The sequence below is a fragment of the Nerophis ophidion genome, linkage group LG03 (genome assembly GCF_033978795.1).
Source record: "Nerophis ophidion isolate RoL-2023_Sa linkage group LG03, RoL_Noph_v1.0, whole genome shotgun sequence".
Classification (NCBI taxonomy): Eukaryota; Metazoa; Chordata; class Actinopteri; order Syngnathiformes; family Syngnathidae; genus Nerophis; species Nerophis ophidion.
The window spans coordinates 71,122,429-71,142,428 of NC_084613.1; the positions used below are offsets into that span (position 1 = coordinate 71,122,429).

Below are 20,000 nucleotides of genomic sequence, written 5' to 3' on the forward strand. Positions count from 1 at the left end.
CTTCCCAGCTGCTGCCTTTAACAGAGCGACAGGTGATCAGACAAACACTGTGTCATCTACGCACCTGTCGCTAATCTCGAAGCAGGTTCTGGCACATCTCACTTTGCTGCAGGTCCGCAGGCCACGCCCCTCATAATAAATCCAACTAAAAGTCCGCTTACAGTGGAGCCAATGGGCGGTCCCCTATTTTGCCCATAAAATCCAATAAACAACCACTCAAAAAGCACCAACAATACTCAATTTACATTTCGTGACTTCAATATTGACCAGGTATTAGTGATATTGTTATTAGAAGCGCTAACGCAGACAAATAATTTATAGCCTGTGTACAATTTCGAAATGATCGACTGGCGAGGTGTTTCCTCGCTTCCTTGATCCCGTAAGTTCATTGTAGATCATAAATCATCCATTCCACCTGGACAGGAGAAGTCTGAGGACGTAATCTGAAAATTTGGTACACTTTGACAGCCATTTTGGAACCCGGAAATGGCGAGAACGGCGCGAAAAGACGCTTTGTTTCCCACCTCTCTTTGGGAAGATTATAGTCATTCTTCATCTAAATGAATGATAAATAAATAAATGGGTTGTACTTGTATAGCGCTTTTCTACCTTCAAGGTACTCAAAGCGCTTTGACACTACTTCCACATTTACCCATTCACACACACATTCACACACTGATGGAGGGAGCTGCCATGCAAGGCGCCAACCAGCACCCATCAGGAGCAAGGGTGAAGTGTCTTGCTCAGGACACAAAGGACGTGACGAGGTTGGTTCTAGGTGGGATTTGAACCAGTGACCCTCGGGTTGCGCACGGCCACTCTCACACTGCGCCACGCCGTCCCAATGGGAAATATATGAACATCCTCGCAGTCGGCTTCCTAATGACAGCATACATTGTACAGTAAGTGATGCTCTCATGATGTCTGCATCTGTGAATAGAAATCCGTGACGAAGAAAAAAAAAAAAGCAAACCTTGTGATGTATTTTTGCAATGAATTGTGACGATCCGTCACTTCATTTCTGTTTGTATTTCCTTGTTTCGTGTTTATTTCCTGTCAGTGCTCTTATTTTGGTTCTATTTCCTGCTTGTCCCACTGAGCGCTGTTTTCCCCTCACCTGCTGTTGATTGGCAGCCAGTCTGCACCTGGTGCTAATCAGCAGGCGTCCATTTATGCCAGCCTCGCCTGCTCTCAGTGCTCGAGGATTGATTCATGTTTGGACCTTACATGCGCGACTGTTTCGAGTTCTGTTTGAGTGAATTCCAATCCTCTTACCTGCTCAAACACGAGGGGAGCAATGGGCAGCAGCGGTGGCAGCGCCCGGGAATAATTTTTGACGATTTAACCTCCAATTCCATCCCTTGATGCTGAGTGCCAAGCAGGGAGGTAATGGGTCCCGTTTTATAGTCTTTGGTATGACTCGGCCAGGGTTTGAACTAACCTGGTCCCTGCACACCGGAGCTCTTGTAAAAAGAGCTCCGCAGCCTATGCACTTTTTGCGTCGGATGAAATTGAGCACAGCTCCCTCCCCTCATTCTCACCACATTCTACAGAGAGCCTGCTGACCAACGGTATCTCTGTCTGGACTGGAGCCTGCAATGCCTCGGACTGGAAGTATCTCCAGAATTGATTGATTGATTGATTGATACTTTTGTTAGTAGATTGCACAGTACAGTACATATTCCGTACAATTGACCACTAAATGGTAACACCCGAATAAGTTTTTCAACTTGTTTAAGTCGGGGTCAATCAATCAATCAATCAATGTTTATTTATATAGCCCCAAATCACAAATGTCTCAAAGGACTGCACAAATCATTACGACTACAACATCCTCGGAAGAACCCACAAAAGGGCAAGGAAAACTCACACCCAGTGGGCAGGGAGAATTCACATTCAGTGGGACGCCAGCGACAATGCTGACTATGAGAAACCTTGGAGAGGACCTCAGATGTGGGCAACCCCCCCCCTCTAGGGGACCGAAAGCAATGGATGTCGAGCGGGTCTAACATGATACTGTGAAAGTTCAATCCATAGTGGCTCCAAGACAGCAGTGAGAGTCCCGTCCACAGGAAACCATCTCAAGCGGATCAGCAGCGTAGAGATGTCCCCAACCGATACAGGCGAGCGGTCCATCCTGGGTCCCGACGAGCGGTCCATCCTGGGTCTCGACTCTGGACAGTCAGTACTTCATCCATGGTCATCGGACCGGACCCCCTCCACAAGGGAGGGGGGGACATAGGAGAAAGAAAAGAAGCGGCAGATCAACTGGTCTAAAAAGGAGGTCTATTTAAAGGCTAGAGTATACAAATGAGTTTTAAGATGAGACTTAAATGCTTCTACTGAGGTAGCATCTCGAACTGTTACCGGGAGGGCATTCCAGAGTACTGGAGCCCGAACGGAAAACGCTCTATAGCCCGCAGACTTTTTTTGAGCTCTAGGAATCACTAATAAGCCGGAGTCTTTTGAACGCAGATTTCTTGCCGGGACATACGGTACAATACAATCGGCAAGATAGGCTGGAGCTAGACCGTGTAGTATTTTATACGTAAGTAGTAAAACCTTAAAGTCACATCTTAAGTGCACAGGAAGCCAGTGCAGGTGAGCCAGTACAGGCGTAATATGATCAAACTTTCTTGTTCTTGTCAAAAGTCTAGCAGCCGCATTTTGTACCAACTGTAATCTTTTAATGCTAGACATTGGGAGACCCGAAAATAATACGTTACAGTAATCGAGACGAGACGTAACAAACGCATGGATAATGATCTCGGCGTCTTTAGTGGACAAAATGGAGCGAATTTTAGCGATATTACGGAGATGAAAGAAGGCCGTTTTAGTAACGCTTTTAATGTGTGACTCAAAGGAGAGAGTTGGGTCGAAGATAATACCCAGATTTTTTACAGAGTCACCTTGTTTTATTATTTGGTTGTCAAATGTTAAAGTTGTATTATTAAATAGAGGTCGGTGTCTAGCAGGACCGATAATCAGCATTTCCGTTTTTTTGGCATTAAGTTGCAAAAAGTTAGCGGACATCCATTGTTTAATTTCATTAAGACACGCTTCCAACTGACTACAGTCCGGCGTGTTGGTCAGCTTTAGGGGCATGTAAAGTTGGGTGTCATCAGCATAACAGTGAAAGCTAATACCGTATTTGCGTATGACGTCACCTAGCGGCAGCATGTAGATGCTGAAGAGTACAGGGCCAAGGACCGAACCCTGGGGAACTCCACACGTTACCTTAACATAGTCCGAGGTCACACTGTTATAGGAGACGCACTGCATCCTATCAGTAAGATAAGAGTTAAACCATGACAGGGCTGAGTCTGAAATACCAATTCGTATTTTGATACGCTCTAATAAAATATTATGATCGACGGTATCGAAAGCAGCGCTAAGATCGAGGAGCAGCAACATAGATGACGCATCAGAGTCCATCGTTAGCAATAGATCATTAGTCAGTTTTGCGAGGGCTGTCTCAGTCGAGTGATTTGCCCTGAAACCGGATTGAAAGGTTTCACATAGATTGTTAAACGCTAAGTGCTCATTTAGCTGCTCTGCAACAATTTTTTCGAGGATTTTCGAAATAAAGGGAAGTTGAGACACCGGTCGGTAGTTTACCATGAGGTCTGGATCGAGGTTAGGTCTTTTAAGGAGAGGATGAATAACCGCTTTTTTGAATGCAACGGGAACAGTGCCCGAGGAAAGTGATAAGTTTATAATATTTAGCACTGATGGACCTAATAATACAAAAAGCTCCTTGATAAGTTTCCCAGGAAGTGGGTCAAGTAAACATGTTGTTTGTTTTATTCCATTTACACGTTGTAACAATCCTTCTAATGTTATTTCATCAAAACGAGAGAAACTATTTTGGATATTTGCAGTATCCGCCGTATATACAATCGTATCTGTGTTACTATAACCCCGTTGTAGCTGGGACGCATTGTCTTTAATCTCCTTTCTAATAAGTTCAATTTTCTTATTAAAGAACTTCATAAAGTCATCTGCCGAATGGGTGGAGCTACTGGAAGGAGTCCCTTGTTGGGTTAGCGATGCTACTGTACTAAACAAAAATTTTGGATCGTTTTTATTAATACGGATGAGATTTGAGTAATAATTAGTTTTAGCTAAGGTAAGCATGCGTTTATAAGTTATTAAACTATCACTCCATGCTTGATGGTGCACCTCAAGTTTAGTCGTGCGCCATTTGCGTTCCAGCTTTCTACATAATAATTTCTGAGCTCTAGTTTCTTCAGTAAACCATGGCGTACGCCTTTTTGGAGCCTTTTTTAACTTCAGCGGTGCTATACTATCAATGGTTTCGCGCAGGGCGTTGTTAAAGTTGTTAGTGAGGTTATCAATAGAGCCCACATACTTTGGGAACGGTGGCATTACCGAGGGCAGTAGGTCCGCAAGAGTCGTCGTTGTGGCAGCATTAATGTTGCGGCTGCTATAGCAGTTATTATTATTATTAGCTTGCCGAACATGAGTCTGAACTTCGAATTTTATAAGGTAATGATCGGACATTACTTTAGTATACGGGAGTATCATAACTTTGGAGACGGTGATACCTCTGACAAGCACTAGGTCTATCGTATTACCGCTGCGATGCGTCGGTTCATTTATTATTTGTGTAAGACCACAGCTATCAATTATAGTCAGGAGCGCCACGCACGGTGGGTCCAATGGGGTATTCATATGGATATTAAAGTCCCCCATTATAATTATATTATCGGCGTGCGTCACTAGATCAGCAACAAACTCTGAGAATTCACTAATAAAGTCCGAATAGGGCCCTGGGGGGCGGTAGATAACGGCCAGGCACAGAGGCAGAGGTGTGGCAGACTTCATAGAAAGCACCTCATACGATTTATATTTATTATTTAAGTTAGGACTAAAGTTAAAGTTTTCGTTGTATATTAGTGCGACACCCCCTCCCCTTTTGAGGTGACGGGCAATATGCGCATTCGTATAGTTAGGAGGGGATGCCTCATTTATCGCAAAAAAGTCGTCTGGTTTAAGCCAGGTTTCGCTAAGACCGATGACGTTAAGGTTGTTGTCTCTAATGACCTCATTGACTAATAACGTTTTGGGAGACAAAGATCTGATGTTTAGAAAGCCCATATTATAGGTAGTGGGCTGTTTTAAGGAGTTGTTGATAAAATTATCCGTAGTAGCAATATTAATAATGTTGCGTTTATTATGCGCAGTGTACTTAAAATAATTACGACCATATCTAGGAATTGATATGACGGGAATTTTCAGATTGTCTACTTGGCGCTGCGATAAACTGAACGCATTATAATTTGCCACCTCAGTAGAACGCATGTCTAACTCTGACGAAGTCATAGACACAGTAGAAAAAACATTTTGTGAGTTGTGTATTATTCTACGAAAATTGCTATGTGTACAGGGATCATCCAGCCTGGCGCTGGCTAGTTCTAACTTAACTGACTCCATACCCAGGCTAGCAGGCTCTGTAATTGCCTGTGACCGGGCTTGCTCTAGTGCAGTTAGTCAAATGTGGCTCAATGCGAAGTCTATGTTCCGAGACAAGAGGATAGCGCCTTCCTGGTTAGGGTGAAGGCCGTCTCTCCTCAGCAAGCCAGGTTTGCCCCAGAAAGAGGGCCAATTATCAATAAACGTAAATCCCTGTTGTCTGCAGAAGCTATCCAGCCACCTGTTAAGAGAGACTAATCTGCTATATCTCTCATCATTGCCTCTCCCAGGCAGGGGGCCAGAGACAATTACTCGATGCCTGGACATCTTTCTGGCGAGATTACAAGCCCTGGCTATGTTTCTCTTTGTAATCTCTGATTGTCTCATCCTAACGTCATTGGAGCCAACGTGTATTACTATATTCGCATAACTAGTGGTGCGGTTAGCCTGCCGTACGTGCTTACTAGACCTGTTGCGAGTTAGCTCCCTAAGATTAGCTTCAATGTCAGGTGCTCTGCCCCCGGGAATACACTTAATTGTGGCTGGTTTGCTAAGCTTTATGTTTCGGGTGATGGAGTCCCCTATAACTAAAGTGTGGTGCCCGGTAGACTGGGGTGTAGGACTAGCTAAAGGGCTAAATCTATTATGCGTCTCAACCGGTACACCGTAGCTTGTAGGCCGCTTAGGGCTGCTACAAGCTGGGCTAGTTAGCTCGCTACAGCTAACGCTAGCAGATGTGTCCGCAACATCTAAAGTTACGAAATTACACTGCTCTAACTGGCGGACACGGCTCTCTAGCAAAGCCAACCTATCCATGAGTAAAGTGCACGAAGCGCAGGAAGCCATACTCACAGAAACTTTTCGTCGCCGAGTGGAGTGCCAGCTGTCTTCGGGAAGTGGTGGTCACGGTGGCGGGGGAGTAGCTTCCTTCAGACCGGCGCTGCCTTTCTCCGCTAGCCTCGTTAGCTTAGCAGCTAGCTAGCTGAGGGCGAAGTGGTGAGACAGAGATCGGGTGATTTGCAAGTTAAATTGAACTATTAAATATGTTCGATAAGTTGTAAATAAAGCTGCAAAACAGTTAAAATCACACAGATAGAACGATACTTAGCTTTTTTGCAACAAGAGCAGTCAGCGAGCAGTCATTCACCACGTTAATCAATTCATGGTAAGTCTCTATGGACCAAAGTGGTGAAGACGGCGGAAAAGATCAACAGGACTCCTCCTCCTCCTATACAGGAGATTGCAAAAAGCCGCTGCCTGACCAGGGCTCAGAAAATCTGCGAAGACTCCTCCCACCCCCACCAAGGACTGTTTTCATTGCTGGACTCTAGAAAGAGGTACCTCCAGCCTCCGAAGCAGAACCTCCAGGTTCTGTAACAGCTTCTTCCCTCAGGCCGTAAGACACTTGAACGCATCATATTTAAATTAGGCCCTCAACTCCCCCCAAAATGGATTAATTCGCTGGAATAAAAAGACAATATAACATACATCCATAAACGTGGACGCGTGTGAAAAAGTGCAATATATTTATCTGTACAGTAATTGTATTTATTTATTTATATATATTTATTTATTTTATATATATATATATATATATATATATATATATATATATATATATATGTATATATGTATATATGTATATATGTATATATGTATATATATATATATATATATATATATATATATATATATATATATATATATATATATATAGGCTTCACTGTGGCAGAGGAGTTAGTGCGTCTGCCTCACAATACGAAGTTCCTGCAGTCCTGGGTTCAAATCCAGGCTCGGGATCTTTCTGTGTGGAGTTTGCATGTTCTCCCCGTGAATGCGTGGGTTCCCTCCGGGTACTCCGGCTTCCTCCCACTTCCAAAGACATGCACCTGGGGATAGGTTGATTGGCAACACTAAATTGGCCCTAGTGTGTGAATGTTGTCTAACTGTGTTGGCCCTGCGATGAGGTGGCGACTTGTCCAGTGTGTACCCTGCCTTCCGCCCGATTGTAGCTGAGATAGGCGCCAGCGCCCCCCGCGACTCCGAAAGGGAATAAGCGGTAGAATATGGATGGATGGATTTATATATTATTTATATATATTTTTTGCTTTTTTTATCCTGCACTACCATGAGCTTATGTGACGAAATTTCGTTCTTATCTGTGCTGTAAAGTTCATATTTGAATGACAATAAAAAGGAAGTCTAAGTCTAACTCACGACCTACCGATCTAAAAATATTATAAAATACTAGGATTTGGGAACTTTAAAATGTTTGTTTGGCACGATACGGGCTGGTGTGATTTCTTCAATAAATGCTGTTGGCCTGACTAAAGCAAAACATTTGATCTCTGAAAAATGGAAAAGGAGAAATTCTATCAGCAGCAGACGCTGTGTGGCAAAGGTGATGTGAGTCTCTTTTGTTTCTCAGCGGCGCAGTAATAGCACATATCCAGCGATGGAGGGAGAGAAAAGATGATGCGAACAATGCCTCTGGCAATGCCTCCGGCGAAAGGGCTAAAACACACACACACACATATATATACAGACACACAAAGATGCAACACTAGTGTTTTGGTGTTGCATGCACACACACACACACACACACACACACACAGACACACACACACACACAAAGCCTCCCCCTGTATCACTCAAAAGCCAGAGCCGTGGGAGTGATTTTATTCTGGCCGTGCAAGTCACTACTAATTCCATACCACAAATCTCTCACATGCTGTGTGCTTAATTCTGCCTCTTGTATTTTTTTCTGCTGTATGTTGTGCGGACAGGTGGCGAGTCCCCCGACGGCGGGGGCTTTTCACGAGCGGCCCTCCAGGCCGACCATGTTTCGGAAGTTCTACGAACGCGGGGAGTTCCCGATCGTGCTGGAGCATGACACGAAAGGCAACCGTATCGCTTGGAAGGTAGGGTTACCACATTTTGGTAAATATCCCCGAAGTCAGGGGGTTCTCAAACTTCTTTTTCCAAAAAGTACCACTTTAGAACTCTCCAAGTACCACCATAGTGATCAACAATAAAATACATTAGCAAAGTAAGGCTATGTATTCATTATAAACAAGACATAAGTTTTATTTGACAAGTATATTTCATATCTTGACCACACATTTTGAACAGTAACACTACACAAAAGTATAGGTTTGGTTTAAATATGTTGATAGTCCAACTCATACTAATTGGTACACACAAGCTATGGAAATGTTATCAGTAAAAAAAACTGCATTTACCATATTTCCTTGAATAGACGCTGGGCATGTAATATGCGCCTGCCTTGAATTACTGCCGGGTCAAACTCGCTCCCCAAATTTATTAGGATTATTTTTTTTGCTTTTACTATTTGTAAACCAGGGGTCTTGTTCCACAGCCATACAGATCACACTGATGGTTGTGATATAAAACAACTTTAACACGCTTACTAATATGCGCCACACTCTGTGAACCCACACCAAACACATTTCTGGAGAACATTGGCTCTGTAACACATTATGGGACGGCATGGCGCAGTGGAAAAGTTGCGCAACCCAAGGGTCTATGGTTCATTTCCCACTTTGTACCAACTTCGTCACGTCCGTTGTGTCCTGAGCAAGACACTTCACCCTTGCTCCTGATGGGTGCTGGTTAGCGCCTTGCATGGCAGCTCCCTCCATCAGTGTGTGAATGTGTGGGTGAATGGGTGAATGTGGAAGTAGTGTCAAAGCGCTTTGAGTACCTTGAAGGTAGAAAAGCGCTATACAAGTGCAACCCATTTATTTATCATTTATTATGAACGCAACATAAGAATTACCCATAATTCCAATGCATCCATGACTCTTGGCTATATTATACACCCCGCTAGCACCAAAACCCACCCCCCCACCCCTCTCCGTGCGTCGGTTGAGGTGGGCGGGGTTGGGGGCATGTGTATAATATAGCCAAGAGTCATGGATGCATTGGAATTCTGGGTAATGGTTATGTTGCGTTTATAATGTGTTACAGAGCCAATGTTCTCCAGAAAATGTGTTTGGTGTGGGTTCACAGAGTGTGGCGCATATTAGTAAGAGTGTTAAAGTTGTTCATATCACAACCATCAGTGTGAAAGGTATGGCTGTTGACCAAGTATGCATTGCAAACTCGTATGAGAAGCAGCGATATGCATGCATCCGGTCGGCACGCAGACAGCATAGTGTAAAGGTGGGCACGATGACATGTTGTAGAGCAGTGGTCCCCAACCACCGGGCCGCGGCCGCTGAAGAATTTTTTTTCATTTTTAATTTTTTTTATCACACTCAATTTTTTACTGCATGCCATTGGTAAGCGCAGGGGTGAGAAAAGGTTTTAAAATTATTAGCGCCTGCTTACTTTTACCGCGTGCCTTGAATAAGCGCGGGAGTGAGAAGAGGTTTTAAATTAATTAGTGCCCCGGCGGCTATTCAAGGAAATACGGTAGTCTAGATCGGGGGTCGGCAACCCGCGGCTCTAGAGCCGCATGCGGCTCTTTAGTGCCGACCTAGTGGCTCTCTGGAGCTTTTTCAAAAATGTATAAAAAATGGAAAAGAAAATATATTTTTTGTTTTAATATGATTTCTGCAAGAGGACAAACATGACACAAACATCACTATTGTTATAAATCCCACTGTTTATATTAAACACGCTTCACTGATTCGAGTATTTGGCGAGCGGCGTTTTGTCCTACTAATTTTGGCGGTCCCTGAACTCACCGTAGTTTGTTTACATGTACAACTTTCTCCGACTTTCTAGGACGTGTTTTATGCCACTTCTTTTTCTGTCTCATTTTGTCCACCAAACTTTTAACGTTGTGGGTGAATGCACAAAGGTGAGTTTTGTTGATATTATTGACATGTGTGGAGTGCTAATCAGACATATTTGGTCCATGCATGACTGCACGATACTCATTGCTTACATGCTATTGAGGCTAGCTATATGCCTCATTTGTAGGTATATTTGAGCTCATGTAGTTTCATTTGAAGTCAATTTATATCTCATGACACATTATTTGTATGTAATATGGCTTTTAATTTTTTGCTGCTCCAGACAGATTTATTTTTGTATTTTTGGTCCAATTTGGCTCTTTAAACATTTTGGGTTGCCGACCCCTGGTTTAGATAAAAGTTTAGATAATGAGTCATTTATTGGAATATGGGATGCACTATTTACATTTTTTTTAACTATTAAAAGAACCAAATATATGACTTATTTTATCTTTGTGGACAATATTGGACACAATTTGTTGTCCAGCTTATGAGATGCGATGCAAGTGTAAGCCACTGTGACACTATTCAATTTTTCAAATGTTTTTTTTATAAATGGCTGTGATGATAATGTCAATGAGGGATTTCTAATCACTGCTATGTTGGAATTATTATTAATAATGATACTGTTGTTGATAATATTCATTTTTGCTTGACTGCTTTTGGATTGTTTTGTGTCATGTTCGTGTTTCTTTTCAATTGCTCTGTTTATTGCTATTCTGATTGTTGCTGGTTTGGTTTTGGAATTGGAATTGCATTATTATGGTATTTTTGTGTATTGTTTTGTTGGATTGAATAATACAATTAAAAAAATAAAAATAAAATAAAAAATAAAAAATATATTAAAAAAAGAAAAAAGTATAAGACTCTAAAACACTTGATTAGAAATAAGCCTTTGATTATTTGGCGCACCACTAGAAGGTGCCCGCTTACCACGAGTGGTACGTGTACCACTGTTTGTGCCCAAAGTCACATAAAAAGGTTGATGTAGACTACAGTCGTACCTCAATTCACGAGCTTAATGTGTTCTGTCGCGGAGCTCCTGACTCAAAACACTTCGCAAATCAACCTCCATCCATCCATCATCTTCCGCTTATCCGAGGTCGGGTCGCGGGGGCAGCAGCCTAAGCAGAGCTGAAGATCCCGGCCAGATGAAGCCATCAGGACTACATCATCTGGCCACCAAACCGGATCCCCTCAACGCCTTGGCTGCGCCTAGAAATTCTGTCCATAAAAGTTATGAACAGAATCGGTGACAAAGGACAGCCTTGCCGGAGTCCAACCCTCACTGGAAACGTGTCCGACTTACTGCCAGCAATGCGGACCAGGCTCTGACACTGATCATACAGGGAGTGGACCGCCACAATAAGACAGTCCGGTACCCCATACTCTCTGAGCACTCCCCACAGGACTTCCCGAGGGACACGGTCGAATGCCTTCTCCAAGTCCACAAAGCACATGTAGACTGGTTGGGCAAACTCCCATGCACCCTCAAGAACCCTGCCGAGAGTATAGAGCTGGTCCACAGTTCCACGACCAGGACGAAAACCACACTGTTCCTCCTGAATCCGAGGTTCGACTATCCGGCGAAGCCTCCTCTCCAGTACACCTGAATAAACCTCACCTATTGAAATGAATAAGAAATCTATTTAATCCGTGCTTGGCCCTTCCAAAACGGCGCACTTTGTATGTAAAATATCTCTTAAAAAGAAAAGCAAAGCTTTAGATAAGAAATATGTTAGCTATAAAAAAAACAATACAATTGAATGTAGTACTAGCTACAGTAGTTTTATGAAGTAATTGAATAATAATGTACAGCATTCACCCTGCAGAGTGGAATTTTATGACAATGTTTTTAAACCATCGTGCCGACTCCCACTAGTGTACCGTGAGATATCATTTGGTGTGCCCTGGGAAATTATACAATTTCACCGAATTGGTCGGAAAAATATTGTTTGCGAACCAATAATTATAATCCGCAAACAATGTGCCGTTATAACGATGTAATACTCTTCCGTACCAGTAGGTGGCAGAAGGTAGCTCATTGCTTTGTAAGCCTACTTTGAGACAAGAGAATGAATGATAGTTGTGATTTGAAGTCATATCGAACAATTAAAAAGTAAAACATACTGTGGCCAAATTATTCTCTTCATTTGACGCATCACTCTTTTATTATTATTTTTTTCACTCTTTTTTTATTTTATTTTATTTTATTTTTTTATCACTCTTGATCACGCCCTTGGAGGTGAGGGGAGCAGTGGGCCGCAGCACTGGCCTCGCCCGGGAATAATTTTTGGGGAATTAACCCCCAATTTTAACCCATGATGCTGAGTGCCAAGCAGGGAGGTAATGGGTCCCATTTTTATAGTCTTTGGTATGAGTCGGCCGGTGTTTTAACTCACTACCTACCGATCTCAGGGCGGACACTCTAACCACAAGGCCAATTGCGTCAAGTATTTGATGAGAACAACTTTGTATTGTCAATATGGGCTATTGAGCAGGCACGTGCAGACATAGGGCCCTATGGGTGCTTGAGCCCCTGCCCTTTTTTGCCTCGTCCTGAAAAGTGCCCTCTGCCTGTGTGTGTGTTTTTTTCCTTTTCTTTTTTTTCTTTAAGCAACATTCATAAATTCCTGTCAGGGATGTAACAAAACAAACAAGAAAAAACAGCGGTACAAAAACTCCACGTTTTCTTCTAATACCGGGTTGTTTGAGTCTGCCGCTTCCGCCAGAGAGAGAGAGAGAGGGCGAGTGAGTGAGTAAGTGAGAGAATAGAGAGCCACCTGCGCCCCTGACTGAGGAGACGTGACAGTGAAGCAACTTGAACCTGTGAGTTATGGTCTAATCGCCGTCCATTTCTTCAGCATCTAATATGGGTAATATTTCAGAAAAACGCTGTATTATTCTATTATTCAATGTGTCAGCTTCTGCTTTTTCCGGACGTCGGAGCTCAGCGCATCAATTGAGCACGGCACATCAATTCTGCACAGAGCAGAGCGGATCGTGCGGGACAGGAAGTAGTGTACAAAATACAGTAGAGGTTTAGATATAAAGTTTATTGTGACTTCGCTATTACTGTATGGGTTAACAAAATAATAATGATAATAATAACAATAATAAGAATAATGATAATAATAATAATTATTATTATTATTAATAATAATAATAATTTCAGCATTCTGGGGATATAAGATGTAGGTTATCTGTTATGCATATCACTATCTATATTTAAACTTGATTCATGTGGATTGTGCCTGCAGCACAATGCCAAAAAAGAAAGGATACAGAAAAGGAAGGAGCAGAAGCGCCAGGAAGCAGCTAAGGGTAGCAGACCTCTTAAGGCAGGGGTGCCCATTACGTCGATCGCGAGCTACCAGTCGACCGCGGGGGGTGTGTCAGTCGATCTCGAGCCAGGCTTTTAAAAAAAATAGACCTAAAAGTTAATGATCATCAATCTTCACCAAGACATCACTTAAATGACATTCACGGTACCGGAGGGTCTTGTGAGAGGACGCTGGCTGCTGCAAGATCATTATTATGAAAATATGACCGAGAGGAAGGCGAGAAACACTTTTTATTTCAACAGACTCTCGCGCCGTACCTTCCGTCAAAACTCTAAAGGCCGACTGCACAGTTCCTATCTTCACAATAAAAGCCCTGCTTCATGCTGCCTGCGCTAACTAAATACAGAGTCTCGGAAAACTGGCGTGCACAAGCGATCCCTCAGAAAGCTGGCGTGCACATCACTTGTGCACGCCAGCTTTCCGAAACTCTTATTTTGTTAGCACAGGCAGCATGAAGCAGGGCTTTTATTGTTAAGATAGGAAATGTGCAGTCGGCCTTTAGAGTTTTGACGGAAGGGACGGCGCGAAAGTCTGTTGAAATAAAAAGTGTTTCTCGTCTTCCTCTCTGTCATTTTTTCATAATAATGAACTGGCAGCAGCCAGCATCATCTCACAAGACCCTCGGGTGCCGTAAATGTCAATCAAGCAAGCTACGGAATTTGCCGCCAATGTTTTTCTTGTAAAGTGTATGGAAGCTGGATGAATTAGATGCCAAAAACCAACCACTTTCATGTGTAATTGTACAGAAAGGACAACTTTTTTTCTCCTCAATTTGAAAATGTGGGCGTTATCATCATTACTGTCTGATTCCAATCAATGCAAGTCATCAGAATCAGGTAATACACCAACTTATATTCTTGTCTTCGTGAAAGAAAGACATCTATTTGTGTTACACATGCTTGTATTATCATTAAACACATTAAACTTGTTTACAAAAATGTCTCTTTCATAAATAAATAAATATAAATGATATATATATGTAAATGAGGTAGATCCCCTGGAGTTGGTCAATTGAAAAGTAGCTTGCCTGCAGAAAAAGTGTGGGCACCCCTGTCTTAATGCATGGCTAAAACTAGCACCAGAATTCAAGAAAGACCACAGACCTCAGAAAGTGTCACACCTGAGAGAGAGAGGCAGAGAACTTAGAAGCAACACCTGAGAGAGAGGAAGAGGAGAGTGTAGAAGCAACACCTGAGAGAAAATAGGCTATAGATGCAACTCTGCTACTGATTGTGCCCTGATTTCACAGCATTTCATGGAAGCCCTGAATTTACATTGGGGAGCATATTCGGGTGTGGGTGGCCTCCATCCTACAGCCCGCTACTGGCCCCTGGTCCATATTTTTGGCCCTGTATAGTATTTCAATTGTTTAGTCTGAGCATTAAGTGAGAAAAAACATAAGTTACAACTTGATGGTGTTTTCATCAAGTTAAAGGAAGAAGGACAGATTTTCACATTGAAGTTTTTTCCATTTGGGTATTTATTTTTGTATTTTTTTTCAAAGTTCATGTTGCACTGTTCAATGTTCAATATTAAAGTGCTTATCTTTAACAATAAATAGCCTAATAATAAACCAGTGTTTTGTCGCTTTTCATGTTTTCCAAGCCTATGATAATGTGACGCGTCTGACTATGGATCAGAAGATTCTAGTTTCGACTCCTGGCTAGCTTGGCAAGCTTTTGTACTTATTGGGCTTCACGGTGGCAGAGGGGTTAGTGCGTCTGCCTCACAATACGAAGGTCCTGCAGTCCTGGGTTCAAATCTGGGCTCGGGATCTTTCTGTGTGTAGTTTGCATGTTCTCCCCGTGAACGCGTGGGTTCCCTCCGGGTACTCCGGCTTCCTCCCACTTCCAAAGACATGCACCTGGGGATAGGTTGATTGGCAACACTAAATTGGCCCTAGTGTGTGAATGTGAGTGTGAATGTTGTCTGTCTATCTGAGTTGGCCCTGCGATGAGGTGGCGACTTGTCCAGGGTGTACCCCGCCTTCCGCCCGATTGTAGCTGAGATAGGCGCCAGCCCCCCCCGCGACCCCAAAAAAGGGAATAAGCGGTAGAAAATGGATGGATGGATGGAGTTTGAACATCAAATATCTTGTCTTTGTAGTGCATTCAACTGAATATGGGTTGAAAAGGATTTGTAAATCAGTGTATTCCGTTTATATTTACATCAAACACAATTTCCCAACTCATATGGAAACGGGGTTTGTATCATTGCATACCTTTGCTAGAAACCTTTCAAATATTTAGTTGGGACGGCATGGCTCTGATGGTAAATCGGCCATGCCAACAACTTGAAGGTTTCTAGGTTTGACTCCAGCCTTCACCATCCGAGTCATACCAAAGACTATAAAAATGGGACCCATTGCCTCCCTGCTTGGCACTCAGCATCAAGGGTTGGAATTAGGGATTGCATCACCAAAATGATCCCAGAGCGCGGCCACCGGTGCTGCTCACTGCTCCCCTCACATCCCATGGGGTGGAACAATTGGATAGGTCAAATGTAGAGGGTAACTTCACCACACCTAGTGGTGAAATCAGTGGTACTTTAACAATTAACTACTCACGCTGTTTTGTACTTGGGCGAGACACGTCACCCACCTCGCTCCCAGTGCAGCTCACATTGGTGTATGAATGAGAATAAATAGATGATAAATGGATTGTATTTGTATAGCGCTTTACAACCATGACACTACTTCCACATTCACCCATTCACTCACACACTGATGGAGGGAGCTGCCTTGCAAGGCGCTAACCAGGACCCATCAGGAGCAATTATGAAGTGTCTTGCTCAAGGACACAACGGACGTGACGAGGTTGGTACTAGGTGGGGATTGAACCAGGGACCCTCGGGTTGCGCACGGCCACTCTCCCACTTCGCCACGCCGTCCCTATATGAATGTTTTGCAGCGGTCGCAAGGGTCATAGGCACAAACTGGCAGTGAAGCTTCTGTCAGCTGTTGCTACAAATGTAGCTTACCACCACCAATGTGAGAGTGCTTTGAGTGTAAAGAAAAACAAGACACAGTTCTAATCCATTTTTATTATTATTAATACCTATGGTTATACTGTACCCACTGACCGAATCATGTTAATTTCCTGTAGCCTACGCTCTATACCAAAAATAAACCAATTGTGGAAATCAGAAATGTCATAACTCCCCTAAGAAAAGAACAGCGCTTGTGGGATTCTTAATTGCGATCTTGGAACAAATCAAGTTCGAGGGACATTAATTTGTCGTCACACAACAATGACGGCGCGTATCGAGATGTGCCAAAATTCCCTTGGGCACTATAAGCTATATTTAATTATTCATACTTCTGAAAAAGGGGCCTTTGAATATTCTCAATCTTCCAGGTCATTCAATTGTGTGGGCATTGAATCGATTGCAACGGAAGTCACCAGATTGTTTTAAAGTTAAAGTACCAATGATCGTTTCACAGACACTCTAGGTGTGGTGAAATTACCCTCTGCATTTGACCCATGCCCTTGTTCCACCCCCTGGGAGGTGAGGGTAGCAGTGAGCAACTGCGGTGGCCACGCCCGGCAATCATTTTGGTGATACAACCCCCAATTTCAACCCTTGATGCTGATTGCCAAGCAGGGAGGTAATGAGTCTCATTTTTATAGTCTTTGATATGACTTGGCCGGGGTTTGAACTCACGACCTACCGATCTCAGGGCGGACACTCTCGAAGATGGTTTTCCTCTCATCTGAGTAGGCTTCATCAGTTCATGGTCACAGACTTAAATAGCTGCTCTAGTCTGAAAGCGTGGTCCGGGATCCAATGTATTTATCTTCTATAAGAGGGGATATGCCGAAAAAGGGATGGTTATTTCCTCTATTGTGGTGCAGAACGTCAATTTTTTAGATCCAGTGACGTTAGATTTCTTGTTACGGTACAGGGTGGAAGAAGACTGCACAGAATGCAGGAACGTAGTTTTAGCTGTATGTATTAAAATTTCAATTGTATGGAGTGTGAAACTAATCCAAAATGTAAAAGCGTGTGATTATGTGTAGTGATTATTTGTGGAGTGTTACCAGGAGTGTTAAGCGAGAGGAGGAAGTCCAAGGGGCAAGGCAAGCTCGGAGATCCAGAGACAGGCAGGAAGTCCAGGGCAAGAGCGAGGCGTCAAAGTCCGTGTCCAGGCAAGAGGTTGAAATCCAAAGAGGCAGCCACGGGAAGGGAAGACGGGGAGACGAGACACACAGTTCGTCATCAGGGAACAGAGGAATGCTGCTGGAACGACACGGGAACACGAGACAAATGAAACACGGAGGACGGGAAAACACAAAGAGAGAGCATGAGTCGGCTTACTGTACGTAACAGGAAACTACGTTCTGGCCCGGAATGCAGGTTTGCACTGGCTTAAGAAGCCTATGGAGCTCGTCAGCGACAGGTGTGTAGAGTGCTGATTGATTGCAGAATGAATGCACGCGCTTGGAGGTGCGCTCAGCGCAGCACACGTGTGAATGCGCAAAGGAATGCGCCCGGGCCGTGACATTTCTACCCTGATAGGATGCACACATCGTCGTTACCATTCCATTCAGTTGTATTATTCATCAAAGGAACTCCTGAATGTAAAATCTATCTCGAAGCAAGGCCCTTTCAATATTTTTAGGATGTATTTTAAAACAAGGTGAAAATACTAGAATGTCTGTTGTTGACTACAAACTACAGACACATCTGACTTCTGCAAGAAGATGAGATTGGATGCGACATTACATTCCCATCATTTTAATTGGGCTGTATTAATTTTTTTTTTTTACAGGTTTTGAGCCTTCTTTGCCAACACCAAAACATTTACTCGAGCTGCCTTTTAGTTATTGTGGAAAGAAACAACAATCCATGTAAAGTACAAAGCTACTGAGACCCAATTAAACATATATGCACCACACACACACACACACACACACACACACACACACACACACACACACACACACAAAAAAAAACACATTCCACATATTCAATTCCTCGCTCCTATTGTTAGAAGCAAACCTGTTGTCGGTGGTTGTTGTCAATTTGTAAAGTTGACCTCACAGTCTGAGCTACAATGTGAGCTGTAGTCCTGCAGGAGGCAGTGTGGATTAGCTCACACCAGCCATTCTAGCGCCACACACAGAATCCATCACTCACAAATCCAAGAAGAAAACAAAACAACAACAAATAAACAAAACCAAAAAAAATATATATACTTTGGGGCAAAAAAGTATTTAGTCAGCCACCGATTGTGCAAGTTCTCCCACTTAAAATGATGACAGAGGTCTGTAATTTTCATCATAGGTACACTTCAACTGTGAGGGACAGAATGTGGGAAAAAAAATCCAGGAATTCACATTGTAGGAATTTTAAAGAATTTACTTGTAAATTATGGTGGAAAAGAAGTATTTGGTCAACCATTCAAAGCTCTCACTGATGGAAGGAGGTTTTGGCTCAAAATCTCACGATACATGGCCCCATTCATTCTTTCCTTAACACGGATCAATCGTCCTGTCAGTTTAGCAGAAAAACAGCCCCAAAGTATGATGTTTTCACTCCCATGCTTCACAGTAGGTATGGTGTTCTTGGGATGCAACTCGGTATTCTTCTTCTTCAAAACACGACAAGTTGAGTTTATACCAACAAGTTCTATTTTGGTTTCATCTGACCACATGATAGTCTTCCAATCCTCTGCTGTATCTTCCATGTATCCATTTTGGTATAAACTAAACTCGCCGTGTTTGGAGGAAGAAGAATACTGAGTTGCATCCCAAGAACACCATACCTACTGTGAAGCATGGGTTTGGAAACATCATGCTTTGGGGCTGTTTTTCTGCTAAGGGGACAGGACGATTGATCCTTGTTAAGGAAAGAATGAATGGAGCCGTGTATCGTGAGATTTTGAGCCAAAACCTCCTTCCATCAGTGAGAGCTTTGAATGGTTGACCAAAAACTTATTTTCCACCATAATTTACAAATAAATTTAAAATTCCTACAATGTGAATTCCTGGATTTTTTTTTCCACATTCTGTCTCTCACAGTTGAAGTGTACCTATGATGAAAATCACAGACCTCTGTCATCATTTTAAGTGGGAGAACTTGCACAATTGGTGACTGACTAAATACTTTTTTGCCCCACTGTATGTGTATATATATATATATATATATATATGTATGTATGTGTGTGTGTGTGTGTGTGTGTATTTCTGTACATGTAGCATCAAAGTGCAAGCCTCCACAGAGCCATTAGACTGCTGAATGGCTCTATGTGTGGGATGCATGCATGCATGCATGGATGGATGGATAGATAGACACATTCTCCTAATCACCACCTTGCTTTAGCTCCTGCTATGCTGCCAGCCATTCCATACCTTCACCGCCATAATGACTTTTAGTCATTTTAGCACAATACATGAATCAAACAAACGATGCCCTTTCCGACACACCTCAAAGAGAGACGGTATGGAGTCACCGA

The 20,000-nt window shown here is 42.9% G+C and overlaps 1 protein-coding gene across 2 annotated transcripts in view; it reads left to right on the plus strand.

The window, feature by feature from the left end:
• pacrg (PARK2 co-regulated) overlaps window positions 1–20,000 on the plus strand; it is a 494,115-nt gene that overhangs the window by 75,261 nt on the left and 398,854 nt on the right. For both annotated transcript variants that reach the window (XM_061896006.1, XM_061896007.1), the window contains exon 2: window positions 8,223–8,357. In XM_061896006.1, coding sequence (XP_061751990.1) covers window positions 8,223–8,357 — 135 coding nt within the window. The remainder of the gene's footprint in view (window positions 1–8,222; window positions 8,358–20,000) is intronic.